Here is a 25,494-nt window from a genome sequence, read left to right as displayed (position 1 = left end):
TCATTATGATCAAAGGTCTCAATCCTTTTTAGTTTTATTTAAAGTAACAACCATTTAAATCAGGGATTCTGGATTCTTAAAAATAACACCTGCATTCATGCATCACTATTAATGGCCACAGGATATCTCAATGCTTAATAACCAATGAAGTGTAATTATTGTCATCCCGTAAGGATCACACTGAATATGGGTTCAGCAAATTCCTGCAGCAACAATATCGGAGTGAACACATTGTTTCTTTTGAGGTGGGTAGAGGAGTTTGATTGGCAAGACTGAACTCTTAACTGGAAATTCTGAAAGAAACCTATTTGACTTGGTATTAATGTTTCACTCTTCAAAGATGCAACTAGACCACTGATTATTTCCTGCAATTTACCTTTATTTTGGGCGATAATTTCCCAGGGCAGATGGGTCATGGGTTTAGCACATCTGAAAGCTGTCACTTTAGACAGTACAATTCCCCCCTCAGAGCTCCGCTGTGAGAGACTGCTTTGATTTTTGTGCTGCAACTCTAATGACACTTGAACCTCGACTTTGTGATGCAATGTGTGCTTCCTACTGAGCAATGGTTGCTGTTTGTACAAACTCCACATTTGGATTTGAGTGCGTAATGATATGGATTTGGTGTTGATTTTGTAGTGTGTGCTTTAGAGGTGTGCTGTTTTGTGATGCAGGATGTATTTGTTTGATTACATGTAGGAGATCCCAGTGCGCTTTTAAAATAACACATTTTATCTGATGTTTCACTCTCCAACTCCAAAACCAAACTGGCCTGTTTTGAACATAGAACATAGAACATAGAATAATACAGCACAGAACAGGCCCTTTGGCCCACGATGTTGTGCCGAACTTCTAACCTAGATTAAGCACCCATCCATGTACCTATCCAAATGCCGCTTAAAGGTCGCCAATGATTCTGACTCTACCACTCCCACGGGCAGTGCATTCCATGCCCCCACCACTCTCTGGGTAAAGAACCCACCCCTGACATCTCCCCTATACCTTCCACCCTTCACCTTAAATTTATGTCCCCTTGTAACACTCTGTTGTACCCGGGGAAAAAGTTTCTGACTGTCTACTCTATCTATTCCTCTGATCATCTTATAAACCTCTATCAAGTCACCCCTCATCCTTCGCCGTTCCAACGAGAAAAGGCCGAGAACTCTCAACCTATCCTCGTACGACCTACTCTCCATTCCAGGCAACATCCTGGTAAATCTTCTCTGCACCCTCTCCAAAGCTTCCACATCTTTCCTAAAGTGAGGCGACCAGAACTGCACACAGTACTCCAACTGTGGCCTAACCAAAGTCCTGTATAGCTGCAACATCACTTCACGACTCTTGAATTCAATCCCTCTGCTAATGAACGATAATACTCCATAGGCCTTCTTACAAACTCTATCCACCTGAGTGGCAACCTTCAAAGATCTATGTACATAGACCCCAAGATCCCTCTGTTCCTCCACCTGACCAAGAACCCTACCATTAACCCTGTATTCCGCATTCTTATTTGTTCTTCCAAAATGGACAACCTCACACTTGGCAGGGTTGAACTCCATCTGCCACTCCTCAGCCCAGCTCTGCATCCTATCTAAGTCCCTCTGCAGCCGACAACAGCCCTCCTCACTGTCCACAACTCCACCTATCTTCGTATCATCTGCAAATTTACTGACCCACCCTTCGACTCCCTCATCTAAGTCATTAATAAAAATTACAAACAGCAGAGGACCCAGAACTGATCCCTGCGGAACTCCACTTGTAACTGGGCTCCAGGCTGAATATTTACCATCTACCACCACACTCTGCCTTCGACCGGTTAGCCAGTTTTCTATCCAATTGGCCAAATTTCCCTCTATCCCATGCCTCCTGACTTTCCGCATAAGCCTACCATGGGGAACCTTATCAAATGCCTTACTAAAATCCATGTACACGACATCCACTGCTCTACCCTCATCCACATGCTTGGTCACCTCCTCGAAGAATTCAATAAGACTTGTAAGGCAAGACCTACCCTTCACAAATCCGTGCTGGCTGTCCCTAATCAAGCAGTGTCTTTCCAGATACTCGTAAATCCTATCCCTCAGTACCCTTTCCATTACTTTGCCTACCACAGAAGTAAGACTAACTGGCCTGTAATTCCCGGGGTTATCCCTATTCCCTTTTTTGAACAGGGGCACAACATTCGCTACTCTCCAGTCCCCTGGTACCACCCCCGTTGCCAGTGAAGACGAGAAGATCATTGCCAAAGGTACTGCAATTTCCTCTCTCGCTTCCCACATAATCCTAGGATATATCCCGTCAGGCCCGGGGGACTTGTCTATCCTCAAGTTGTTCAAAATGTCCAACACATCTTCCTTCCTAACAGGTATCTCTTCTAGCTTGTCAGTCCGTTTCACACTCTCCTCTTCAACAATACGGTCCCTCTCGTTCGTAAATACTGAAGAGAAGTACTTGTTCAAGACCTCTCCTATCTCTTCCGACTCAATACACAGTCTCCCACTACTGTCCTTGATCGGACCTACCCTCGTTCTCGTCATTCTCAGGTTTCTCACATACGCATAGAATGCCTTGGGGTTATCCTTGATCCTATCCGCCAAGGATTTTTCATGCCCTCTCTTCGCTCTCCTAATCCCTTTCTTCAGGTCCCTTCTGGCTATCCTGTATCCCTCCACTGCTCTGTCTGAACCCTGTTTCCTCAACCTTATGTAAGCCTCCTTCTTCCTCTTGACTAGACATTCAACCTCCCTCGTCAACCAAGGCTCCCTCACACGACCATTTCTTTCCTGCCTGACAGGTACATATATATCAAGGACACGTTGTATCTGCTCTTTGAAAAAGTTCCACATTTCCACCACATCCTTCCCTGACCGCCTATGCTCCCAACGTATGCTCCTCAAATCCTGTCTTACAGCATCGTAATTTCCCTTCCCCCAATTGTAAAATCTTCCTTGTTGTGCGCACCTATCTCTCTCCATAACCAAGGTGAAAGTCACAGAATTGTGGTCGCCATCACCAAAATGTTCATCCACTAACAAGCCCACCACTTGTCCCGGTTCATTACCGAGTACCAAATCCAATATGGCCTCCCCTCGAGTTGGACACTCTACATACTGTGTTAGAAAAGCAGTATGCAGAATCTTGCTCTGCATATGAGCTATCGTCCTGGCTCAGATGGTGTATAAAACAGTCCAAAAGTAACTAAATTGCTGTCAAGTATTCTTGGCCTTGGTGAGAATATGAAAGACACACCCTAGTCAATCATTTCTGAAATTCTCCCAATGCACAAGCGTTGGTTTGAGTTATTCTTCAACAATTTATAATTTTGACTGGATTAAACTAGGGCAGTTTTCACTTTTTAGTTTAATTGTGATTAGATGCATCTGTAAGAAAGATTATCCATGTAACAGTAAGAAAAGTAAGGTCCGGAGTTTACAGCTTTGTTTTTTTGTGTGGCTGAAGCTAATGGAAATTTAGGCTGACAAATGTGGAATTGCTCTGAGGCAAAAAACATTTCCTGAGAAATTATTTATGTTTTAAAACAGTTTATGCTACAATCCAAATAAAGTAACAACAGACATTTTGAGATATGATTAGATTAGTGTGGAAACCGGCCCTTCGGCCCAACAAATCCACACCGACCCGCTGAAACGCAATCCACCCAGACCCATTCCCTTACATTTACCCCTTCACCGAACACAATGGGCAATTTAGCATGGCCAATTCGCCTAACCTCCACATTTTTGGATTGTGGGAGGAAACCAGAGCACCTGGAGGAAACCCATGCAGACACAGGGAGAATGTGCAAACTCCACACAGTCAGTTGTCAGTTATGTGGTTTTGTTTGTTTTGACCTTTGTAGATCTATTGATACAAGCATGACAATTTCATGTGTACTTCAATTTTAATATACTCATTATTTCTATGCACTAATTTTATACAGTTTGTGTAGATTTTTATGCTGCATCAGCTCATCCTCTTATTTTCAGTTGACTTGTCTTGGGTCCTGCATTGGCAAATGGCTCTTTTAATTAAAGCATATGATGATATACTACTCAGATTATTTGGATGGCACGGTGGCACAGTGGTTAGCACTGCTGCCTCACAGCGCCAGAGACCTGGGTTCAATTCCTGCCTCAGGCGACTGACTGTGTGGAGTTTGCACATTCTCCCCGTGTCTGCGTGGGTTTCCTCCGGGTGCTCCGGTTTCCTCCCACAGTCCAAAGATGTGCAGGTCAGGTGAATTGGCCATGCTAAATTGCCCGTAGTGTTAGGTAAGGGGTAAATGTAGGGGTATGGGTGGGTTGCGCTTCGGCGGGGCAGTGTGGACTTGTTGGGCCGAAGGGCCTGTTTCCACACTAAGTAATCTAATCTAATCTAATCTAATCTAATCTACATTGAATCTTTGGGGGAGTCATTGTATATTCCTCAGCAGACACTACCGTGGATTCATTGGTGCTGTTGTCAGTAAAGATGTGAAAACTTAGAGGCAAGCTGTTATTAAAAGGGATGATCTGTGTCTGGCATGTCCAAGAGCGAACCTGAAAATGGGAGAGAGTGATGGTAGCAAGATGACTGTTGCATGTGAAGAAAGCCATTAGGATTTGGGCATACACTGTTTGAGACCTCAGGATGTCTTTGACTGTGTGTGGAGGTATGTAAGGGTTAGTAAATGATGCTTCATGGCTCAGTGTGCAAAAAAGGAAGGTCAAAGACAAGAACTTCAGTCAACAGAAGACAACCAGAAACATATGCCCGGTCAACCAACATTGTGTGCAGTTGTCCCATAGTGCATCAACTAGATAAACTACTCCTTTTGTTAAATATTACTTGTTTGTACTTGTGTTTGTGAAATTTATAATTGTACCTGAAATGGGTCTTGTAACTATTCATGATTCGTAAACTTTGACTGCTGCAGTTTGATTTATAATGGTATTTGATTCTGGGCTTCAAATTAAAACAAGCCTCAAAATCTTACACATGATTTGATTTAACTTTGATTACTTGATTGTTTGCATACTTACTTTGCCAAATGATTTTCCCACTTTTTCTTACTCCCAAGGCTTTTTACACTGTGAATTTCCCTTTATTGAAATGTTGCTTGGTTTTAGTTCAAAGTACGTGCGTGCTTGGAATATTCTGGCTTATCATGATGTTTTTCAAAATCGTTTCGATTGTTGCATCAAAATTTTCAGCTTTTCTAATCATACATGTGATGTAATGTATTTGGATTTCAGCAGTACATTTTGTAAAGTCCCATATGACCAACTGGTCACAATTTTAAAAACTTGCTGGCTCCAAACCAAGTAGCAAATTGGCTTCAAGGGAGGAAGCAAGGCTGATGATCAATGGGTGGATCTTGCAAATGGAAGATTGTTTTCAATGAAATTCCAAAGGGCTCAATACTTAGTCCCTTTAGTTTACAGTATTGTCAGTGGTTTGAATTTGAATGTAAGGGTATGATTTAAGAAGCTTGCAGATGGTGCAAGAAATATGATTATAATGAATAAAGATATAATTGCAGGAAGTTATAAATGGACTTTGCAGGTAGTTGGTGTAATTGTGTTCAATCGAGAACTGAAAGAAATCAGACAATTGGGGGAAAGTGATGATCTGGAGATACCGGTGTTGGACTGGGGTGTACAAAGTTAAAAATCATGTAATACCACGTTATAGTCCAACAGGTTTAATTGGAAGCACACTAGCTTTCGGAGCATCGCTCCTTCATCAGATAGTAATGGAGGGCTCAATCCTAACACACAGAATTTATAGCAAAAATTTAGTGTGATGTAACTGAAATTATGCATTGAAAAATTGATTGTCTGTTAAGCCTATCATCTGTTAGAATACCGTGATAATTTCCCTTCTTTCATGTGTAAATCACCAAAACCTTTTTTAAAAAAGTTGCATTCTCAGGTTAGCTGTTAACAATGGGGATAGCTAGACAATATGTTGAAGGTAAGGGCTCTTGCCCGAAACGTCGCTTTCACTGCTCCTTGGATGCTGCCTGAACTGCTGTGCTCTTCCAGCACTACTAATCCAGAATATGTTGAAGGTGTTAGCCCCCAGTGTTCTCTGTCTATGCCATGATGTTTAGATTGATTCTAATTTAAAAAGTGGGATAATGGAGTTCTACATGAATGCATGCAGTTTTTGAGCAAAGTACAATGTAACCCTGCAAGTACAAATTCACCCCACAAGATATGTGTGCATGTGGGTCTTTGTCTGTCTGTGTGCGTGTGTCTGTCTGGGTTGGGGATAGAGTGTGTGTGTGTGTGTGTGTGTGTAGTGTGTGCAGAGTGTCTCAAGTCTGTGATGGGGTTTGTGTGTGTGTCTGTGTATATGGGTGTGCGCATAGGAGTGCGTGTGTGTGCGCATGCATGCGCACACAATGGTGGTCACCTGTAATGTGACATGAACCCAAGGTCCCGGTTAAGGTCCTCCCTATAGGTACCAAACTTAGCTATCAGCCTCTGCTTGGCCACTTTTCGCTGCTGCCTGTCCCAAAGTCCGCCTTGGAGGATGGTCACCTAAAAGTCTGAGGTCGAATGCCCTGGACCACTGAAGTGTTCCCCAACTGGGAGGGAACACTCCTGTCTGCTGATTGTTGTGCGGTGCCCATTCATCCATTGGGGAAACCGAGCAAAGGCTTTAGCAATGTTCCATGCCTCCGGGCATCCTTGCCTGCAGAGTATAAGATAGACCACGTTGGCTGAGTCACATGAGTACCTGCCACGTACATGGTGGGAGGTGTGCCCACATGTAATGGTGGTATCGGTGTCCACACTCTGACACGTCTTGCAGTGTCGACCGTGACAGGGTTGTATGGAGTTGTCCTGAGAGCCGGGCAGCTTGCTACGAACAATGATCTGTTTGAGGTTTGGCAGTTGTTTAAAGGCAAATAAAGGAGGTGTGGGGAAGGTCTTGGTGAGGTGCTCATCTTCATTGATAATGTGGTGCAGGTCACGAAAAACATGGCGTAATTTTTCAGCTCCTGGGAAATACTGAACAACGAAGGGTACCCTGTCACTTGCAGCACGTGTCTGTCTCCTGAGGAGGTCATTACGGTTCCTTGCTGTGGCACGTCGGAACTGGCGGTCGATGAGTTGTGCATTGTACTCTGTTCTTGTGAGGGCATCCTTGAGTACTTCCAGGTGTCCGTCACTTTCCCCCTCATCTGAGCAGATCCGGTGTATGTGGTATAGGGCTTGTCCATAGGGGATGGCTGTTTTAATATGTTTTGGGTGGAAGCTGGAGAAGTGTAGCATTGTGAGGCTGTCTGTGGGTTTGCGGTAGTGTGGTGCTGAGGTGTCCATCCTTGATGTCCATGTGTTCAAGAATGAGATAGTCGAGAGTAGTTCATGGTGAGTTTGGTGGGATAAAACTTGATGTCACTGTGTAGTTTTATCAGTGACTCCTCGCCATCGGTCCAGAGGAAGAAAATGTCGTCAATGTACCTGGTGTGTAATGTTGGTTGGAGATCCTGCATAGAGAAGAAGTCTTTTTCGAACCTGTGCGTAAAAATGTTTGTATATTGGGGTGAAAATTTGGTCCCCATGGCTGTTCAGTGTGTCTGGATGAAGATCTGGTTGTCAAAGGTGAAGATGTTGTGATCAAGAATAAAGCGGATGAGTTGTAGGATAGTGTTTGGCAGTTGTTGGTGTAGAGTAACTGAGGCTGTTGCCGTGATGCCATCATTGTGGGGGATGCTGGTGTAGAGTGTGGAAAAGTCCATTTGTGACGAGGAATGTTTCCGGTTTGACTGGTCCTTGGGCGCTGAGTTTCTGTAAGAAATTCGTAGTGTCATGACAGAATCTGGAGATCCCCTGTACAATAGGTTTCAAGATGCCTTCCAGGTAGCCGGAGAGATTCTCACATAGGGTCCCATTGTCCGACACGATGGGACGTCTGGTGTGTTGGCTTTGTGTACCTTTGGAAGGCAGTAGAAGTCGCCTAGACGAGAAGTACGTGGGATGAGGGCGCATATGGAATTCTGAAGGACTGGATCCAAAGTTCTGATCAGTGGGTTTAGTTCACGGGTGTGTTCTTTGGTCACTGAGAACTGGGGAAGGACAGATCTTGGAGTGCATGCCTTCAGATGCAGGAAGGTAGCTCAACGGATAGATAAGGTGGTTAAGGCATTATGAGTAACCTGCTTGATTAACTGAGGTGAGGAAGCATTAGGTGGTTCTGTTGGAACTTTTTAAAACATTGGTTTGACCATAGTTGGAATGTAGCATACGGTGAGGTCTGAAGACATACAACAATGTTGTGCTGAGTTCATGCTTCAAATTAAAGGTTCTTTATCAAAATAATTCTTGCAAAGAGTCATCAACCTGAAAGGCAAATTCTGACCCCCTCTCCACAGATACCTTGAGTCCTACTGAGTATTTCCAGCATTTTGTTTTTCTTCCTTTCTCTGTGATGTTTGCTGTTTTCTTTCCATTCTATTTGCATTTAATTCCCAAACTGTCATCTGAACAATAGTGTTTATTAATCTTTCAAGAATTTTGCTTCACTTTGTTTGCTTACCTTTTTAAAAACAGTAATCTTTGACAAGACTGATAAGATTGTGTCTAAGTTGCACTTTTACATACCTTCACATTGTTTTTCACATGTGAAGATGTGTCTGTGCGTTCATGCTGTTGCATATCATTATTCTCAATTCATTTGTATGTGCTTATACAGTCTTAAGTTCCTGAAGTGATCTGAGCTGCAGCATTGTTTATGATGCTAACCTACTTATTGTTTGTCTCCAGTGAATATGGCTTTGCAGAAAAGGTGGTGGAAGGAATGTCTATTGTGGTGAATTCCATTATAGTTAAAATTGAAGCAAAAGCTTTCAATACTTCCTTTGAACTGTGGCAACTCCAAGGCTACAGTGTGAATCCGAAGTGGCAGCAGAGTGATCTCCGATTCACAAGAATTACAGATCCAGAGCGAGGGGAGGTAATATTGTATTCGGAGTCAATTTTTCCAGCTCTTCACTTAATTTTGCCATATCACTCCTATGCCAATCACTGTCTTAAAAGCAGTGGGATCTCCTATGAATGAACTAACTACTATCAGTAGACAAAATCTATATCTAAGGAAGTCCATTGATTCAGCATTAGTGGTTCAGTACAACCTTGTTACATATAATAGCAGTGTTTTCGGTAGCAAGAAAAATGGGAGCGATTTTAGCTGATTTGTTGTATTTGCAGAATGAATAGCATTTTACAAATTGAATGATTTGCCATCTTTAAATTAAAAACATTGCATGAAAATCTCTTGGTAGACGTGTATAAAATTTGTTTTGTCAACAGGTGGTTATGCATGAGCCATAGTTAGCTGAGCATTTTTGGTTTCCAAACCAAGTTATTTATAACTGGTGATGCGGTTACGTGACCATGGATGAAAGTTGTAATATTGGTACTCAAATATAGAATTTAACGGAGATGGGTAAGTTGCCAGGTGTATGATCAGTTGTACAATTGACATGGTTTGGAAATGCTTAATGTATTCCTTTTCCTGTCATTGGGGAGCTGAATTGCACTTGCAGAGCAAAGGCAGCTGTTCTAGAAAAGCACAAAAGTAGTCCATCTTTTGTCCCCTCAATGCTTGTGTTACTCTGAAACAATTAATTTCTTGACAATGCTATTGACACAGTTGAGCTTAGCACCTGGACTGTGATGGTGAATACCTGGGGAATAAAGTTCATGAATTGAGGATTCATAAAAGGCAATGTACCTTGTTCTTTTTTTTCCTTGTCAGCACTGGATCTCTGTTAAAATCAAGAAGCCGAGTCAAAGTGGACACCAGTGAACATAATGTACAGCTTGTTTTTTCCTAAGCTGAATAATATTTTAATGCCTCTGTTCACATCCGGGCTTAGACTTTCATTTCAAATGGTGTGTTTGTTATAAACCATATATTTGGCAACTAATCTTATTACCACACTTAAGTAGGCCAAAAACCTTTATGGTTGTGGGAAATCCAATTGCATATTATTAGTGACTATGAATTTAGAGCAGAGAAAGCTAATGAGCTAAACAAATTGCAGTCTGCTTTATAATATTCTAGTTGTATGTTTACTCGCTGAGCTGGTGGATTTGTTCTCGGACATTTCGTCACCCATGCTAGGTAACATCAGTGAACTTCTGGTGAAACATTGGTATTCTGTCCTGTTATCTGTCGCGGTTTGTTGTGATAAGTGATATCATGTTCCGTTCTTTTTCTGAAAGATTGGTAAATGGAGTCAAAATCTGTGTTAGTTAATGGAGTTCTGGTTTGAATGCCAGGTTTCTTGGAATTCCCTTTGGTGTCTTTGTTAAGCCTATCCCAGATGGATGTATTGTGCTCGTCGAACTGGTGTCTCTCTTTGTCTGTATGGATACCAGTGATAGTTGGTCATCTTTTTGGTGGCTAGTTGGTGCTCATGCATCCTGGTGGTGAGATTCCTGCCCATTTGTCCAATGTAATGTTTGTTACAGTCCTTGCAGGGCACTATGGTAGCTCACAAACCTACCAGCACACTGGCAGTCTGCAGAACAAAAGTCATATTCAAAAAATCCTGCAAGGGCTACTACAAACATTACATTACACAAACGGGCAGGAAGCTAGGGACCAGGATACATGAGCATCAACTAGCCACCGAGAAACATGACCAATTATCACTGGTAGCCATACACACACAAGTGAAAAGGGACACCAGTTCAACTGGTGCAGTACATCCAACCTGGTGAGAATGTGTATTGGGTATAAGCAGGTAGGAAAAGAGTTAAAGTTGAGTTTTGTGAAACAAGAGGTTCAGCTGAGCATGACTCTGATCAGATAACAACTTGCAGTTAACAATCCGGTGCCGGAGGTAAGGGTAACAGGTTAACAAGATGGAAAAGCATTCATTGTGTGGAGCCATTTCCCAATGTTGGAAGCATTCAATATATAAGTTCAGTTTAACAAGGTGAAATTTATTCATTAGTGATGCCAGTTAAGGTTGAGAGCATCCATTGTGTAACAATAGATGGTTTAATCTTCACTATTGACATTCACTGATTGTAATAGTCATCTAATTTAATATGTATGTTGCCTTATCTGGGATGTTCCTCCCTTAAAACTACTATATAATTCATTAAGAAACTGCTGTTCGAGCGAGAAGACTGAACTCGTCCCTGTGCACGTGTGATTGTTCTGTCTCTTCCTCCAGGGCCCAGAATAAAGATGAAGGAAGTAAAACTACACTGTCTCTGAGCATTTTGCTTCGACTGAGGCGGGGGGGAAACGGGTTGACACTGGGATAGGCTAAACAAAACATGGGAATTCCTAGAGGCATTCAAACCTGAACTCCATTAACAAACGTAGATTTGGAACCCATTTACCAACTTCTCAGAAACAGAATATGAAATTACGTCACCTACCACAACAAACCGAGACAGATAACTAGCAAGTGGGTCAGAACACCAATGCTTTGCCGAAAGCTCACTGATGTTAGCTAGCATGTTAACAAAATGACTGAGAACAAATCCACCAGTTTAGTGAGCAAACTTATAACCTGATCCACAACATGAGCTACAAATCTACTCCAAAAACTTTAAAATTTCTGTAAGACTCCAACGCAATGAACAGGAGAGGGTTCAGAAAAGATTCACTAGGACGTTGCAGGGACTGGAAGGTTTGAATGATAAGGAGAGGCTGGATAAGCTTGGATTTTTCTCATTGGAACATAGGAGTTCTCCACTTTATATTTGAACAAAGTTTGCTGTTTAACTAATCATGAAACTGTTGATACTCAATATTATGAGAGTAGATTGTTCAGGAAGTTCCTCTGAATTGTTCTGACTCTTTCTGAGAGACTTTGCATTCAAATAGGTGGAAGTCTGTATTATTTGGAGTGTCCAAGGTACAGATGTTTTCACTCTGCAATTGCAGCCATAAGCCACCAAACAATTCAAAAATAAACTCTAAAAGCACTACATGTAGGTCTGTTTTATTAATTTAGTTTGAAGTATGGAGATTGAACACTGTAAAGTTACGCATGCAATATTGACCCTGGCCCAGACTGGATGGCACCTAATCATTGGGTACTGGTAAAGGAGACAGATACAAAATAACATGTTTACAAGGTGCAGTCCCTGAACCAGTATGCAAAATATTTTTGTGTCCTATATAATCAGAGCTTTGATTTAATGTAATTCTGTTTTCCCTGTCATGTCAATACATGTACAGGTTTTGGTGAGCAATTTCCTGGGCTGTATTGTGTTCATAAATATGAGAATCAAATAACAGCAGTTAGCTTAGGAATTTGCCTTTTTTATTTGAGTCTAATTAAAATTCTATGTATTTTAACAGGTATTGACTTTTAAGGAAATAAATTGGCAGACACTCCGTATAGAAGCTGATGCAATCCCAGGCGATCAGAGCATTATCAGTACGCCCCTAAGACTAATCACCAACCAGTCGAAAATCAAACTTGTACTCAAGAGAAGGGTATGTACAGTACAAGAACCTTTAGTACTTTTTACCTTGTGCTGTTTATAGATATAGTCATGAGTCAACAAGGGTATTTGAATGAACAGTGGTAGTATTAAATATTACAGAGAGGAGGTGCCTTTGCGTTTGGGCATTTTTTTGGTTTCCAAGTTTTGATTGCATGCAGCTGGAAAACATGCATATTGTGTGAATTTATGAATTTAAAAAAATAGATCATTTTATCTATCGCACCTGTTCAGCCATTCAAAAAGACGAGACCAGAAATGAACGGAGTATGTAATGGTGGCATCACTAATATTGCAACTGTACAGGACATGACCTCCCAACTCCTAAACTTAATGCACTGAGCAATGAAGGCAAGCATGCCAAATGCTTTTTTTCACTCCCTTGTCTACCTGCAATTCCACTTTCCAGGAATTAGGCACCTGCACCCCCAGGTCTCTCTTCAACGCTCCCCAGTGGCTCAATGGATAAGACATTGGCCTCTTAAGTCAGAGATTGTGGGTTCAAGCCCTATCTGGGCTGAGCAGGGTTTTAAGTCTGAGTGGAGTTTGCACATTCTTCTTGTGTCTGCTTAGGTTTCCTCTCACAGTCCAAAAATATGCAGATTAGGTGGATTAGCAATGTTAAATTGCCCATAGTCTCTTAGGATGTGTAGGGTGAGATGGATTAGCCAAGGGAATGCAGGGATAGAACTGTGGAGGTGGATCTGGGTGGGATGCTCTTTGGAAGGGTGGTGTGGATTTGATGGGTTAAATGGCCTGGTTCCTCACTAGGGATTCTATGACTGTAAGACCATAGCAGATCTGATTTGAGGTGTTAACTACCTTTTTCCTGCCTATCTTCATTACCCTTAAATCCCTTGTAAATCAAATATTCTCAATAATCTCGCTTTGACTGCTCACAGAGAAAGAAAAGTCTTAAAGTTAGTGACATTGAGAGAATAAATTCTGTCGTCTCCGTGCTAAATGGGAGGTTCCCTGTTTTAGATCTGTACCCCCTTTTTATTGATCCTCCCACGAAGAGAAACATTGTCCGAGCATCAACTCTATCAAGTCCTCCCAACTCTGAGCTCCAGTAAGATCACCTCTTGTACTTATAAACCCCAATGAATGTAGCTGCCACTTTCTAAATGTTTCTTCATACAAATGATCCCTCATGCCAAACTGCAGTTTAGTGAATCTTTGTTGAATGTAACAACTTGTGTGCCTTTTTACTGTGACCAAAGCTGTACATGTTGCATTTTCCAGTATCCTGTACAGCTGTAACAAGACTTCCTTTCTTTAACATTTCACACCCCTATGGCTAACATCCTGTTTGATTTCCTAATTATTTGCTGTGTCTGTATGTAAACTTAATAGGGTTTGTGTACAAAGATCCCAGGCACACTCTACCATAGCATTTTGCAGTTTCTCGTAATGTGGATGATCTGCTTTTCTATTCATGTCACCAAAGTGGACAATTTCACATATTCCCATATTATACTCCATCTGCAGAACTTTTGCTATCTCAATTAACTTACCTTGTTTCCTTTTTCACACTCTTGCATCCTTTTCACCAGTTGCTTTACTATATATGTTTGTCAAAAAACTTAGCTACAGTGCAGTCCAGTCCTTCATCCAAGTTATTAACATGGATCACATATATTTAGCCCCAGGCATTTATCTCTGGGACTGCACTAGTTAGACATTCTGAAAGTGACTCATTCATGCCTGTCCTCCCTTCCAATAAGTTAATCATAGAAATGTACAAGATTTAGAGTAAACCATTAAGCCGCTTGAACTTGCTCTGCTATTGAACTAAATCGCATGTGATCTTCTACCTGAATGTCATTTTCCTTGCTATCCCCATATCCCTTGATCTTTTTGAGATCCACAAATTTTTAGGTTAAATGTGTTCAGTGCTACAATCATTGAGCTTCAACAGTGCTGTCCGCTAGGGAAAGCTTGCCATCTTCTGAGTGAGATCTCATTCCTGATCTCAATCATAAGTGGCTTGCCCATATCCTGAAACTGTTTGCCCACTGGTTCTCAAACCACCACCCTTTTTCCCCCACTCCCTGGCTGGACATCTTTCTGCATCTCTGTCAAGCTCCATAAGAACTACTTATGCTTTAATGAGATCACCTCTTAATCTGTCCACATTGACTCCTTCTGGAGATTCAGATGTTCAACACCTGCCCTTTATCCACATTGCTTGTTGCATGGACAAAGAACTCAAAGTTCTAAAGTCTAAATGTCTTGATATTAATCTCAGTAATATCTATCTTTTTTGCAATGATGTGTTAGGCTATATTTAGTGGTGTATACATTTGCTATTATGGACCTTTCCATAATCTAGGGAATTTTAGAAGATACAACCAGTGCATTACTATATCTTCGGCCACTTCCTTTAAGAATTGAGGACGCAGCCCATCCATTTCAGCTGAATTGTCAGCCTTTAGTCATATTGGCGTTCCTCTGATTTTTCTCTGAAGATGATGGTTTTACGTTCCTGCCACCTTTAAGCCACTTGATTTTGTACTATCCTTTTTGCATCTACTGCTGTGAAGATTGATGGAAAATATTCTGCTAGTTCTTTGTTTCCCGTTATTAACTACCCAGTCTCATTCTCTAAGGGACCAAGTCACTCTTATTTGTAGGAACTTTACTGGTTTTTATTTTTGCTAGTATTTTTTTGTATTCCCTTGGTTCCCTTTTTTTTTCTGAATTATGCTTTGCAAATTCCTAAAATGTTCCCATCTTTTGGTCTTGCATTGATCTCTCACACCATTATATCCCTTTTTCTTTCCATTTGATTCCATCCTGGATTTTGATAGCCACCAATGATGCATTTTTCTGGTTTTCTGTTGTTTCGTCAGTATTGTATGTCTTTGTTGAAAGCTCTGAAATATCTCCTGAAATATCTCCTGAAATGTCTGTCACAGCTTTACTACCTTTTTACCTTTTTTACACTGAGCCATTCCAGTAACAAAGCAGTCACATGATCATTCTGCTTCATGTCATTGGGATTGATTTCATAGTTTTGTGTGTATCTGCTGCCTGGCGCAAAGAAATAATGGTGAACAATCACTTCCATTGTTTTGACCTTCAGATGGATGCATTTGAACCCAATGCTGTACTGGCCATAAAATCTATAGATATTATTTCATTGTTTTCCATCACCCAAGTCACTCAGTAATTGGAAGGAAGGTAAATGTCATGATGTACAAACCTGTGACTCTGGCTGTTTCACTGCATTCAGTAAATCCATTAGGAAATTTTCTACTTGTGTGCTATTTCAACTGGGAATATGGCAGCATGTATAGAGAATTATAACTTTGCCAATTACATTTTAAAGCTATGTTTTCCCTTAGTTTCTGAAATTTACACTGTGTCAGCTAAGCTGCCCAGGTTAGTAATCTTTGCAGGAGACTTGTTCTGTGCCAACTTGCACTTCAGTTACCCATCTATTTATGGCAACATCATTGACCAGTAGTCCAGTCGAATTTTCTGTACATATCCTGTTGCATTTTGGCTGCATCCTTTTATGGTACATATTTCTTGTCAGACGGAGAATTGTAATATAAAGGCATTCAAATTCTGAAAAATTGACCCCCACTGGCTTGTCAGTTTAACTGTATAAATTCAGTGATTGGTTATGAAACATGTTAATTTGATGATGATGGAGTAAAAAGAGCTTGAGTCTTTCATTTCTTTAAACTTGGCTTATATCCACTTGTTTTGTATTAGTAAAACCAATTCACTGTTGAAATATCCAAACTCATTAACATAATAAAACATTCCATGGTTCTTTACAGCAGGATTTTTGAAGAATAGTCAACATTGTGTGACATAAGGAGGTATTAGGATAACTAAGAAATTTCTTGAAATCCTGAGGTGGAGAACTTTAGAAATGGAAGTCAATGTCTTACAGTCTAGGTAGTTAAAGGCATAGCCAATATTAAGTGATTTAAAACTGGGAACATTCAAGAGGTCAGAATTGGAGGTATGCAGAAGTTCTGAGGATGGGATGAGGTAACAGATGGCAAGGCTGAGGAAGAAATTTAAAAACAAAGATGAGAATCTTAAAATGCAAGCATTTTGGGTCTGTGAGCAGTGTAATTCAACAAACCAAGATGTTGGGTGAATAAAACTTGAGTAGACAAGCAGGAGCCTGGAGGAGCACAGTGAGCCAGGCAGTATCAGGAGGTGGAGAAGTTTGATGTTTCAGGTATAACCCTTCTTCAGGAATGGAGGTGGGGGTTGGCTGAGTTGCAAATAAAAGTGGGGTGGGGTGGGGGAGGGAGGGAAGGGTTATGGGTGGGGAGTGAGGTGGAGTAGTGAGTTAGTGATAGGTGAATATAGGTGTTAGGTACAGCCATGTAGGTTGATAGGAATGAATCCAGTTAATAGCTGGAAGGAGGTGTTGGTCAGAAGGATGGAAAGGAGGCAGTCAGGAAATTGAGTTGTGGAATGGTTGGGAATGTTATTTGAAAATGGAGAACTCTATGTTGAGTCCTCCAGGTTGTAGGGTGCCCAGGCAGAAGATGAGGGATATTGTTCCTCATATTCTGCGGTCTGCTCCACTGTGTGGCAATGGACGAGACCAGGGATAGACATGTCAGAGAGGGAGTGGTAGGGGCAATTAAAATGGGTGGTGACTGGGAGGTCATGCTTGTCCTTATGGGCCTGGCTGAGATGCTCTGTGAAATGTGCCCTTAGTTTACATTTAGTCTCACCAATGTAGAGAAGACCACATTGGGAGCACCGGATACAGTAAAGTAGGGTGGGAGAGAAGCAGAAGAACCTCTATCCCATCTGGAAGAGCTATTTGGGGCCCTGGGTGTAGGTGAGGGGGGTGGTTTTTCGGCAGGTTCTGCATCTCTCACAATCGCAGGGGAGGTACAAGAGGGTTCAAGGAGTGATTATTGGGGAGAATGGCACAAACCAAGGCATAGCAAAGGGAACAGTCCTTGCAGAAGGCAGAGAAGGGTGGGGAGGGGAAGATGTTCTTTGTGGTGGGGTAGAGTTGGAGTTGACAGAAGTGTTTGAGGATGATACATTTGATACATAGACTGATGGGGTGGAAAGTGAGGATAAGGGGGACCCAGTCTTAAGGCGAGGTTAAGAGCATTGGAGTGGTGAATGGAGGCGGTGCGGTGGACGGCTGTCTGGATGAAATGGGCAGAGGAAAAGCACGTTGTTTAAAGTAGGTGGACACCTGGGATGTTTGGGAGTGGAACATCTTATCAGACCAGTTGCGACAAAGACAGGGGAGTTGGGAAAACGGGGTGGAGTTTTTGCAGGATACTGGGTGGAAGGAGGTGTAGTTCAGATAGTTATGGGAGTCCAAATAAAACTGGATGCATGTGTTTGAATGCTACAATGCATATAGTAGTCCAGTAATGTAGTATTGTTTGCATGGTGGGTTTTGCAAGGGGAATCCCTCAAGCTGGGGAAAAGAAGTACCAACAATTTTCTCATGAAAACTGTAATTCTGTTTTTAAAATTGCTTTTAAGAAATTCTTTTGGTGAATTGGAATTAAAAGAATTGCAAACTGGCGTTAAACAATCGACATTACTACTTTTTTGATTTACACTCAGGTGAAAGATTGCAATGTGGTGGGCTCGAAGCTAATGTTCCTTTTGGGTGACTTGCTATGGGTTCTTACTGACTCCCAGCTGAAAGCGATGATTGAATATGCACAGTCACTCAGTGAGGCCATGGAGAATTCAGCCAAGCAGCGGAAGAGAATGGCTCCAGATGCTCAAGGGGTGAGTGCGAATGAAATCCAGTAGCTTGATTTAGATTAGTTCAGTTATTACTTGGGAAATTAAGTTTTTCTCATTGCAGTAAATCCAATTTGTGTTTTTATTTCCAAGTTGCGTGTCTCCTGACAAGTGGAATTTGATCGCTGGTCGAACTATATTTATCCTTTTTTTTCGTGATGCCCTCAAAGCCAAGATGATGTGGGTTTTTTTTCCCTGTTGTGTTATCAAGCACTTTGAATAACTAATTCTTGTTTCGAGACAGAAACATAGTCATAGTCTCTTTGAACATTGCCATATGTATTGTGACTGATTGAATGAATTTCGTTTGGCTTTGTGAAGCAGAATTTATTGATTTTAAAACTCTGATTATGCAGATTAGAAATGTCTAAGCCGCTTTCTGGACCTTGCGTGCTTGTGGCTTTGAATAAGCTATTTTAAAAATGCAGAACTTTTATGCAAGTTCTGGAATATCCTGGAAGTGGGTTAATGTGGTTTAATTAAACATGCATAAACATTAAGTAGATGTAGTTGCTCTGGCAAAATGCTTGGCCATCTAAACAGGATATTGATCTGGAAAGAATGTCAAGAGAATTACAGTGAAGGTTGTGCTGGTTGGTTACTTTATAATTTTAAACATATTTCAGATGGTGTTCAGTTTTGTAGCATTGTGTTTGAGCTGAAAAGGTCCGAGAATTAAAGTTGGTATTTTTTTTTGGAAGTTTGGTTGATGATAATTGTTGTCTGCTACATACCCCCATCCTTGAGCTCAGTTTTTGTTAGGGCATCTTACTCCAGGATTTAATTTCCACCATGCAAAATAGACTGCCACACTGTGAGTAAGGAATGTCAGGCTAGTGCCCTCTTGTGTCCTGAACTCATTGGAAGTTTTCCGCTTGTGTAAGACGTCAACTCCTTTTGAAGACAGTCTGAACAAATGTGAACTTTGTATCATGTGGTCACCTGTCCATCATTTTAGGCTTCTTTATTTAACAGCAGGTCTACAAATTAAATATAAACTGTAGTCTCACGTCATTGATTTAACTAGACTTTATATCCTGTACATAAAGCTGTTTAATTCCACATTTCTACGTAACTTTCTATAAAGAAAAACTAACTGCTAGTATTTTAGCCATGACACTCTTGCCATCTGCTGTTTAATCAAATTGGCCTGATTTCGATGTCAACCTTTTTAATATTTAGCCAAGAATAGAAACATCTGGCCTAATTGGGCAATCCTGCTGAATTCTCAGGTATCAGCACCAACAATGCGTATAAACCATTATAATAAGACATTATGTTCAGCATGTTGGTTTTGTCACCCCTCCCCTTTTTAAAAATGAAGGTGTAGCCCCAAGTAATATAATAATCTGAATTTCCTGTTTTAAGAGTTAGCTAGTTTGGCTCCATTGTCACATTTTCTAAAACTAAAACGGTACTGACAACCAAGTAGGAAGGGATACAGTTTAAATATAATTTTTTTCATCATCCCAGGGCATGTTTTGAATCTACTTGCAACCGAGACACTTTAAAAGTACTGTACATAGCCATGCCACTGTTAATCTGCTGTTGAGAAATTTATAGGATTAGGCAGCAATATTCACTTTTTGATTAGTGGGTGGGCACTAAATATGGACGCACCAGTTCCCTGACGTCAACCTTGGAAACCCATAATTTGACCTTTTCTTGAGAGCCTTTTTTGCTAGCTTTCACTGCTGTGTGGCATGAGGTTGGCGCAGAAGCAGTTGGAAAATAGAATAAATGGATATATTTTTTTGGGAACGCAGTGAGTTTACATTTGCAAATCTTGTTAAAAATGAAATTCATAGTGTAAGAGCAAGTTGAAGGTTGACATACAGCAGGAAGGCATATTATATGGACCTTAAGATTTTTAAGGGATTTCAGCTGTTTTGTATGTGCACATTGTGTTGGAGGATATGTTTGATCCCTATACCGCCAAAATATGAAATGTGTGCTTTAGTAGAAATAATGTATGTTTTGTTTTACATGGAAAATATACTATACTGATCCCAAATGGACGAGTAAGATCTCCGTGAAATCTAGCTTAATAATCATAAGTTTTGTTTTTGCAATTTGGTAATCTTAGTCAATGAACATAATCACATGAGACTGTAAATGTACTTTTAACAAAAAGACCTCCAAGTTTATTGCACAAAAAAATAAGAAAGCAAAGATACATGTATGACAAATTAGGAACACTATCAACAGCAAATAGCAAAGATTGTGTGTTTAGTACAAAGGAAGATTCAACCCCTTTTCCAGCAATATCCTTTACAGGCACACTAAATTTTGTGAAGTATCAGTCCTATCTTAACTGTGATTTCTTTCTTGACTGATGAGTTTGTTGAGAATGTCTGCTTGATGTTGATGCCGGACAAGTCCGATGCCCAAAAGGAACCAAGCTGGATAGATCATAATTTTTAAAACTTTTTATTACTGAAGTGATATTTTTAAAACAACATTCTGTTCTGTTAGAAAATACTATTGCATTAGAAATTAGGTTCTAAGATATTTAAACACTGAGTAAAAATAACTCCAGCATTTTTTTGATAGAATGAACAAGGCTGGTCTATGCACACTCTCTCAGCTTAAAAATGTTGAGATTCTAAGAACATTTAGTACTGCACCTCTAACAAGACACAGGCTAGATCATTTCCAAGGGGGAGAGTCTTTTCTATTTAGTTTAATACTTTTGATTTTATGTTGAAAACACCATTTCAAATCATATAACTCTTTCTTTCTTATTATGCTCTTGACGTTGTCTCCTTCATGTGCTCCACTGTCTCTGACACAGCTTTTTTTTAGAAAAACCTTCAAAATCTTAACTTCTCTTCTTTCCCACTGTCTATAATCACAGCAGTCTAGTCTGGGATACTTTTTTTTTCTAAGATTCAATTTCCTTAAATTTCATTTCTTCAGACTGTTGCTGAGCACATGCTACTCCAGTGAAAGACTTCTCAACACTTCAGAGCTTGATGCATGCTTCTGTTTTTTCAAAAACATCCCAGCTCAGACTGGACAAATCTAGCCTGCTTGCTCTAAGCCCTCTGAATAACTTTGTATCACTTAGAGTTATGGGTGTTGTATTTTGTTAGAAAAAGCTAATAGTTTTGTTCAAACACACAGAATAACCTATATGTCGAACTGTAGTTCCAAGAAATAATGTCTACCTCTCAGTTTAATCACACCATATGTTCACTAGAGGGTTTGTTTCCAGTACTGTGTCTCTCTGAGATAGAGAGACATCAGCTCCTTCACCAAAATTTCCTAACTGCACTTGGAAAACAATATCCCCTGTCTACCTAAACAGCTAAAACAATTTTAACAACGTCTGGCATGAACTGAGTTGCCCTTTTGCTGGTACGAAACCATACTTCTCAACTGAAACCTGAATGCGGCCCATGTCTGATTTTCTGTTTGTCATGAAAGTTGAACTTTCAGTTTCATGAGTTAACATTCTACTTAGTTCTTCTGTTTATCCTGCTTGCATAATATGCTTTCTTGGAAATGATTTTTGAACTAGTGGTTCAAATTGGCTTTCTGATCTTTGGAAAAAAAAGTCACCGTCACCTGGAAAGCCCACTTCAAAAGGTAGTTAGATACTTAGGTAGCGTCTCCCACCCATCCTTCTCTAAATTAAAAAAGCAAACGGTTGTGTGCGCAGATTTGGGATGGTTCCTAGTATTTTTTTCAATAGTCACTTTGGAATTCAGAACAGTGGGAATGGATGATAGGGTAGTTGTATGCTCCTCCTGTAGGATGTGGGAGGGAAGGGTAGACTAGTGTCCCCATTGACTTGATCTGCAGGAAGTGCACCCAATTCCAGCTCCATTGAAAACCATGTTAGGGAACTGGAGCTGGATGAACTTCAGATCGTTCAAGAGGCGGAGGGGGTAACAGAGGAGTTATAGGGAGGTTGTCTTACCTCTGGTAGATGGGTTACAATCAGGGGACACAAAGGGAACAGGCAGACAATGCAAGGATCCCCTGTGGCAGTTCACCTCAATCATAAGTATACTGTTTTTGGATACTGTTTGTGGGGGCTACTGGGGGAAGCCATAGTGGCCAGGTCTCTGGCACTGAGTTTGACTCTGTGGCTCACAAGGGAAGGGGGGGTGGAAAGTAGAAAAGCACTAGTGGTAGGAGACTCTCTCTAGTTAGAGGAACAGACGGGCGATTCTGTGGTCGTGACAGGACTCCAGAGGGCATGTTGTCTCGTGGGTGCCAGGGTCCGGGATGTCTCTGATTAGAGTCTACGAGATTCTGAAGGGGGAGGGCAAGCAGCCAAAAGTTGTGGTGCACATTGGCACCAATGACATCGCTAGGAAAAGGGATAAGGATCTAAAATGTGACTTCAGGGAGTTGGGTTGGAAGCTAAAAAGCAGGACGAGTAACGTAGTGATCTCTGGATTGCTACAGGTGCTACATGCCAGTGAGGCGAGGAACAGCGACAGAGTACAGCTAAACGTGTGGCTACAGGGCTGGTGGAGGAGGGAGGACTTCAGTAATGTCAATCATTGAGGTACCTTCTGGGGAGGGCAGGGCCTGTCTATGAAGGATGGGTTGCACTTCAAGTGGAGGGGAACCAATGTCCTGGGTGGGAGATTTGCTAGAGCACTTCGGGAGGGTTTAAACTAGTTTGGCAGGGGGATGGGAACCAGAGTTACAGATCAGAGGAGAGGGTAGTTGTTGAATGGGCAGAAATAGAATGCAGAGAGTCTCTAAGGAAGGGTACATGGTTGACAAGGCAAAGGGATGGGTTAAAGTGTGTCTGTTTCAATGCAAGGAGTGTCAGGAATAAGAGTAATAAGGTTTGGCCATCGATCAGTGCTTGGAACGATGATGTTGTGGCCATAATGGAGACATGGATTTCACAAGGGTAAGAATGTTTGCTGGATGTTCCAGAGTTTTTAGATATTTTAAAAAGAATAGGTAGGGTTTACATATTTTGAAAAGAATAAGGAGGGAGGTAAAAAGAGGGAGAGTGCATCACAGCTGCAGAAAAGGAGGTTGTTGAGAAGGGTTTGCCGACTGAGTCCGTATGGGCGCAATTCAGTAACAGAAAAGGAGCAGTCACTTTATTGGGTATTTTCTATAGTTCCCCCAGTAGTAGTAGAGAGATGGAAGAATAGGTTGGAGAGCAGATCTTGGAAAGGTGCAGATGTAACAGTTGTTATGGGTGACTTCAGTTTCCCAATATTGATTGGAACTTCCTTCATGCAGATCGTCTGGATGGAGCCAATTTTTGTCACTTGTGTCCAGGAAGGATTCCTGACTCAATATGTAGGCCAACTAGGGATGAAGCCATATTGGTGGTAGGTAATGAGCCAGGGCAGGCGTCCGATCTCTTGGTGGGAGAGCATTTCAGTTATAGTGCACAACTGCCTCACCTTTGCCATAGCCATGGAGAGCGATAGGAACATGCAGTATGGGAAGGTCTTAAATTGGAGGAGGGAAAATTATACTGCAATTAGGCAGGAACTGTGGAGTATAAATTGGGAACAAATGTTCTACGGGAAATGCACAACAGAATCGTGAAGGCTATTTAAGGAGCACATTTGTGGGCGGCACGGTGGCACAGTGGTTAGCACTGCTGCCTCACAGCGCCAGAGACCCGGGTTCAATTCCCGCCTCAGGCGACTAACTGTGTGGAGTTTGCACGTTCTCCCCGTGTCTGCGTGGGTTTCCTCCGGGTGCTCCGGTTTTCTCCCACAGTCCAAAGATGTGCAGGTCAGGTGAATTGGCCATGCTAAAATTGCCCGTAGTGTTAGGTAAGGGGTAGATGTAGGGGTATGGGTGGGTTGCGCCTCGGCGGGGCGGTGTGGACTTGTTGGGCCGAAGGGCCTGTTTCCACACTGTAAGTAATCTAATCTAATGTTGTGAGTGTTGTCCCACTCACTTTGTCCCACTGAGACAGGCAAGGAATGCTAAGGTGAAGGTGCCTGGGGTGACAAGGGAAGAGGAGCTTCTCATCAAGAGGAAGAAGGAAGCTGACTTAAAGTTGAGGAAGCAAGGATCTGGCACAGCTTTAGAGGATTACAGGGTAGCGAGGAAAGAGCATAAAAATGGACTGAGGGGATCTAGGAGGGGGCATGAGAAAGCCTTGGTGGGAAAGATTAGGGAAAACCCAAAGATGTTCTACACTTGTGTGAGGAATTAGAAAATGATCAGAGAGAGGGTAGGGATGATAAGGGATAACAGAGGGAACTTGAGTCTGAAGAGGTAGGGGAGGCCCTAAATGAGTTTTTAGCTTCCGTATTCACCAGAGAGAGCGACCTTGTTGATAGTGAGAACACTGGACTAGGGTAATAGGCTTGAACAGAGTGATATTAAGAAGTGGATTGCTGGAAATTCTGGGAAGTATCAAATAAAGAAGTCCCCAGGGCCAGACCAGATATATCCATGGTTACTACAGGAAACTAGGAATGAGATTGCTGCGCTTCCAGTGATGAACGTTGCATCCTCACTCTCCACTGGAATAGTGCCGGCTGATTGGAGGGAGGCGAATGTTGTTCCTCTCTTCAAGAAAGGGAATAGGGAAATCCCTGGGGATTATAGACCAGTCAGTCTTGCGTCTGTGGTAAGCAAGGTGCTGGAAAAGATTCAGAGAGGATTTATGACTACTTAGGAAAATCATAGTTTGATTAAAGGTAGTCAGTATGGCTTTGTGAGGGGCAGGTCCTGCTTCACAAGCCTTATTGAGTGACTAGACAAGTTGACAACTGAATGTGATGTATATGGATTTTAGTAAGTCATTTGATAAGGTTCCCCACAGTAGGCTCACTCAAAGTTGGGAGGTATCGGATACAGAGAAATGTAGCTGTCTGGATACAGAATTAGCTGGCTGAAAGAAGACAGCAAGTAGTCGTGGTAGTGGATGGAAAGCATTCCACCTGGAGATTGGTGACCAGTGGTGTCCTGCAGGGATCTGTTCTTGGGCCTCTGCTCTTTGTAGTTTTTATAAATGACAAGGATGAAGAAGTGGAAGGATGGGTTAGTAAGTTTGTCGATGACACGAAGGTTGATGATGTGTAGTGTTGAGGGCTGTTCCAGACTACAATAAGTCATTGACAGGATGCAGAGCTGGACTGGGAAGTGGCAGATGGAGTTCAACTTGGATAAATGTGAAATGTCTTTTGGAAGGTCAAATTTGAATGCTGAATACATGGTTAAAGACAGGATTCTTAGCAGTGTGGAGGAACAGTGGGACCTTGAGGTTCACATACTTAGATCCCTCAAAGTAGCCACCCACATTGAT

General features: G+C 41.6%; 1 protein-coding gene across 3 annotated transcripts in view; it reads left to right on the top strand.

Moving 5' to 3' along the window:
• The window catches only part of bltp3a (bridge-like lipid transfer protein family member 3A), a 125,088-nt gene that overhangs the window by 49,209 nt on the left and 50,385 nt on the right, over positions 1 to 25,494 (top strand). For all 3 annotated transcript variants that reach the window (XM_072563302.1, XM_072563301.1, XM_072563303.1), the window contains exons 5-7: positions 8,757 to 8,946; positions 12,325 to 12,462; positions 18,051 to 18,221. In XM_072563302.1, the coding sequence (XP_072419403.1) occupies positions 8,757 to 8,946; positions 12,325 to 12,462; positions 18,051 to 18,221 (499 nt within the window). The remainder of the gene's footprint in view (positions 1 to 8,756; positions 8,947 to 12,324; positions 12,463 to 18,050; positions 18,222 to 25,494) is intronic.

The sequence above is a fragment of the Chiloscyllium punctatum genome, chromosome 45 (genome assembly GCF_047496795.1).
Source record: "Chiloscyllium punctatum isolate Juve2018m chromosome 45, sChiPun1.3, whole genome shotgun sequence".
Taxonomy (NCBI): domain Eukaryota; kingdom Metazoa; phylum Chordata; class Chondrichthyes; order Orectolobiformes; family Hemiscylliidae; genus Chiloscyllium; species Chiloscyllium punctatum.
Note: the sequence above shows the minus strand (reverse complement) of the source record. Positions and strands in the feature narration are given on the sequence as shown.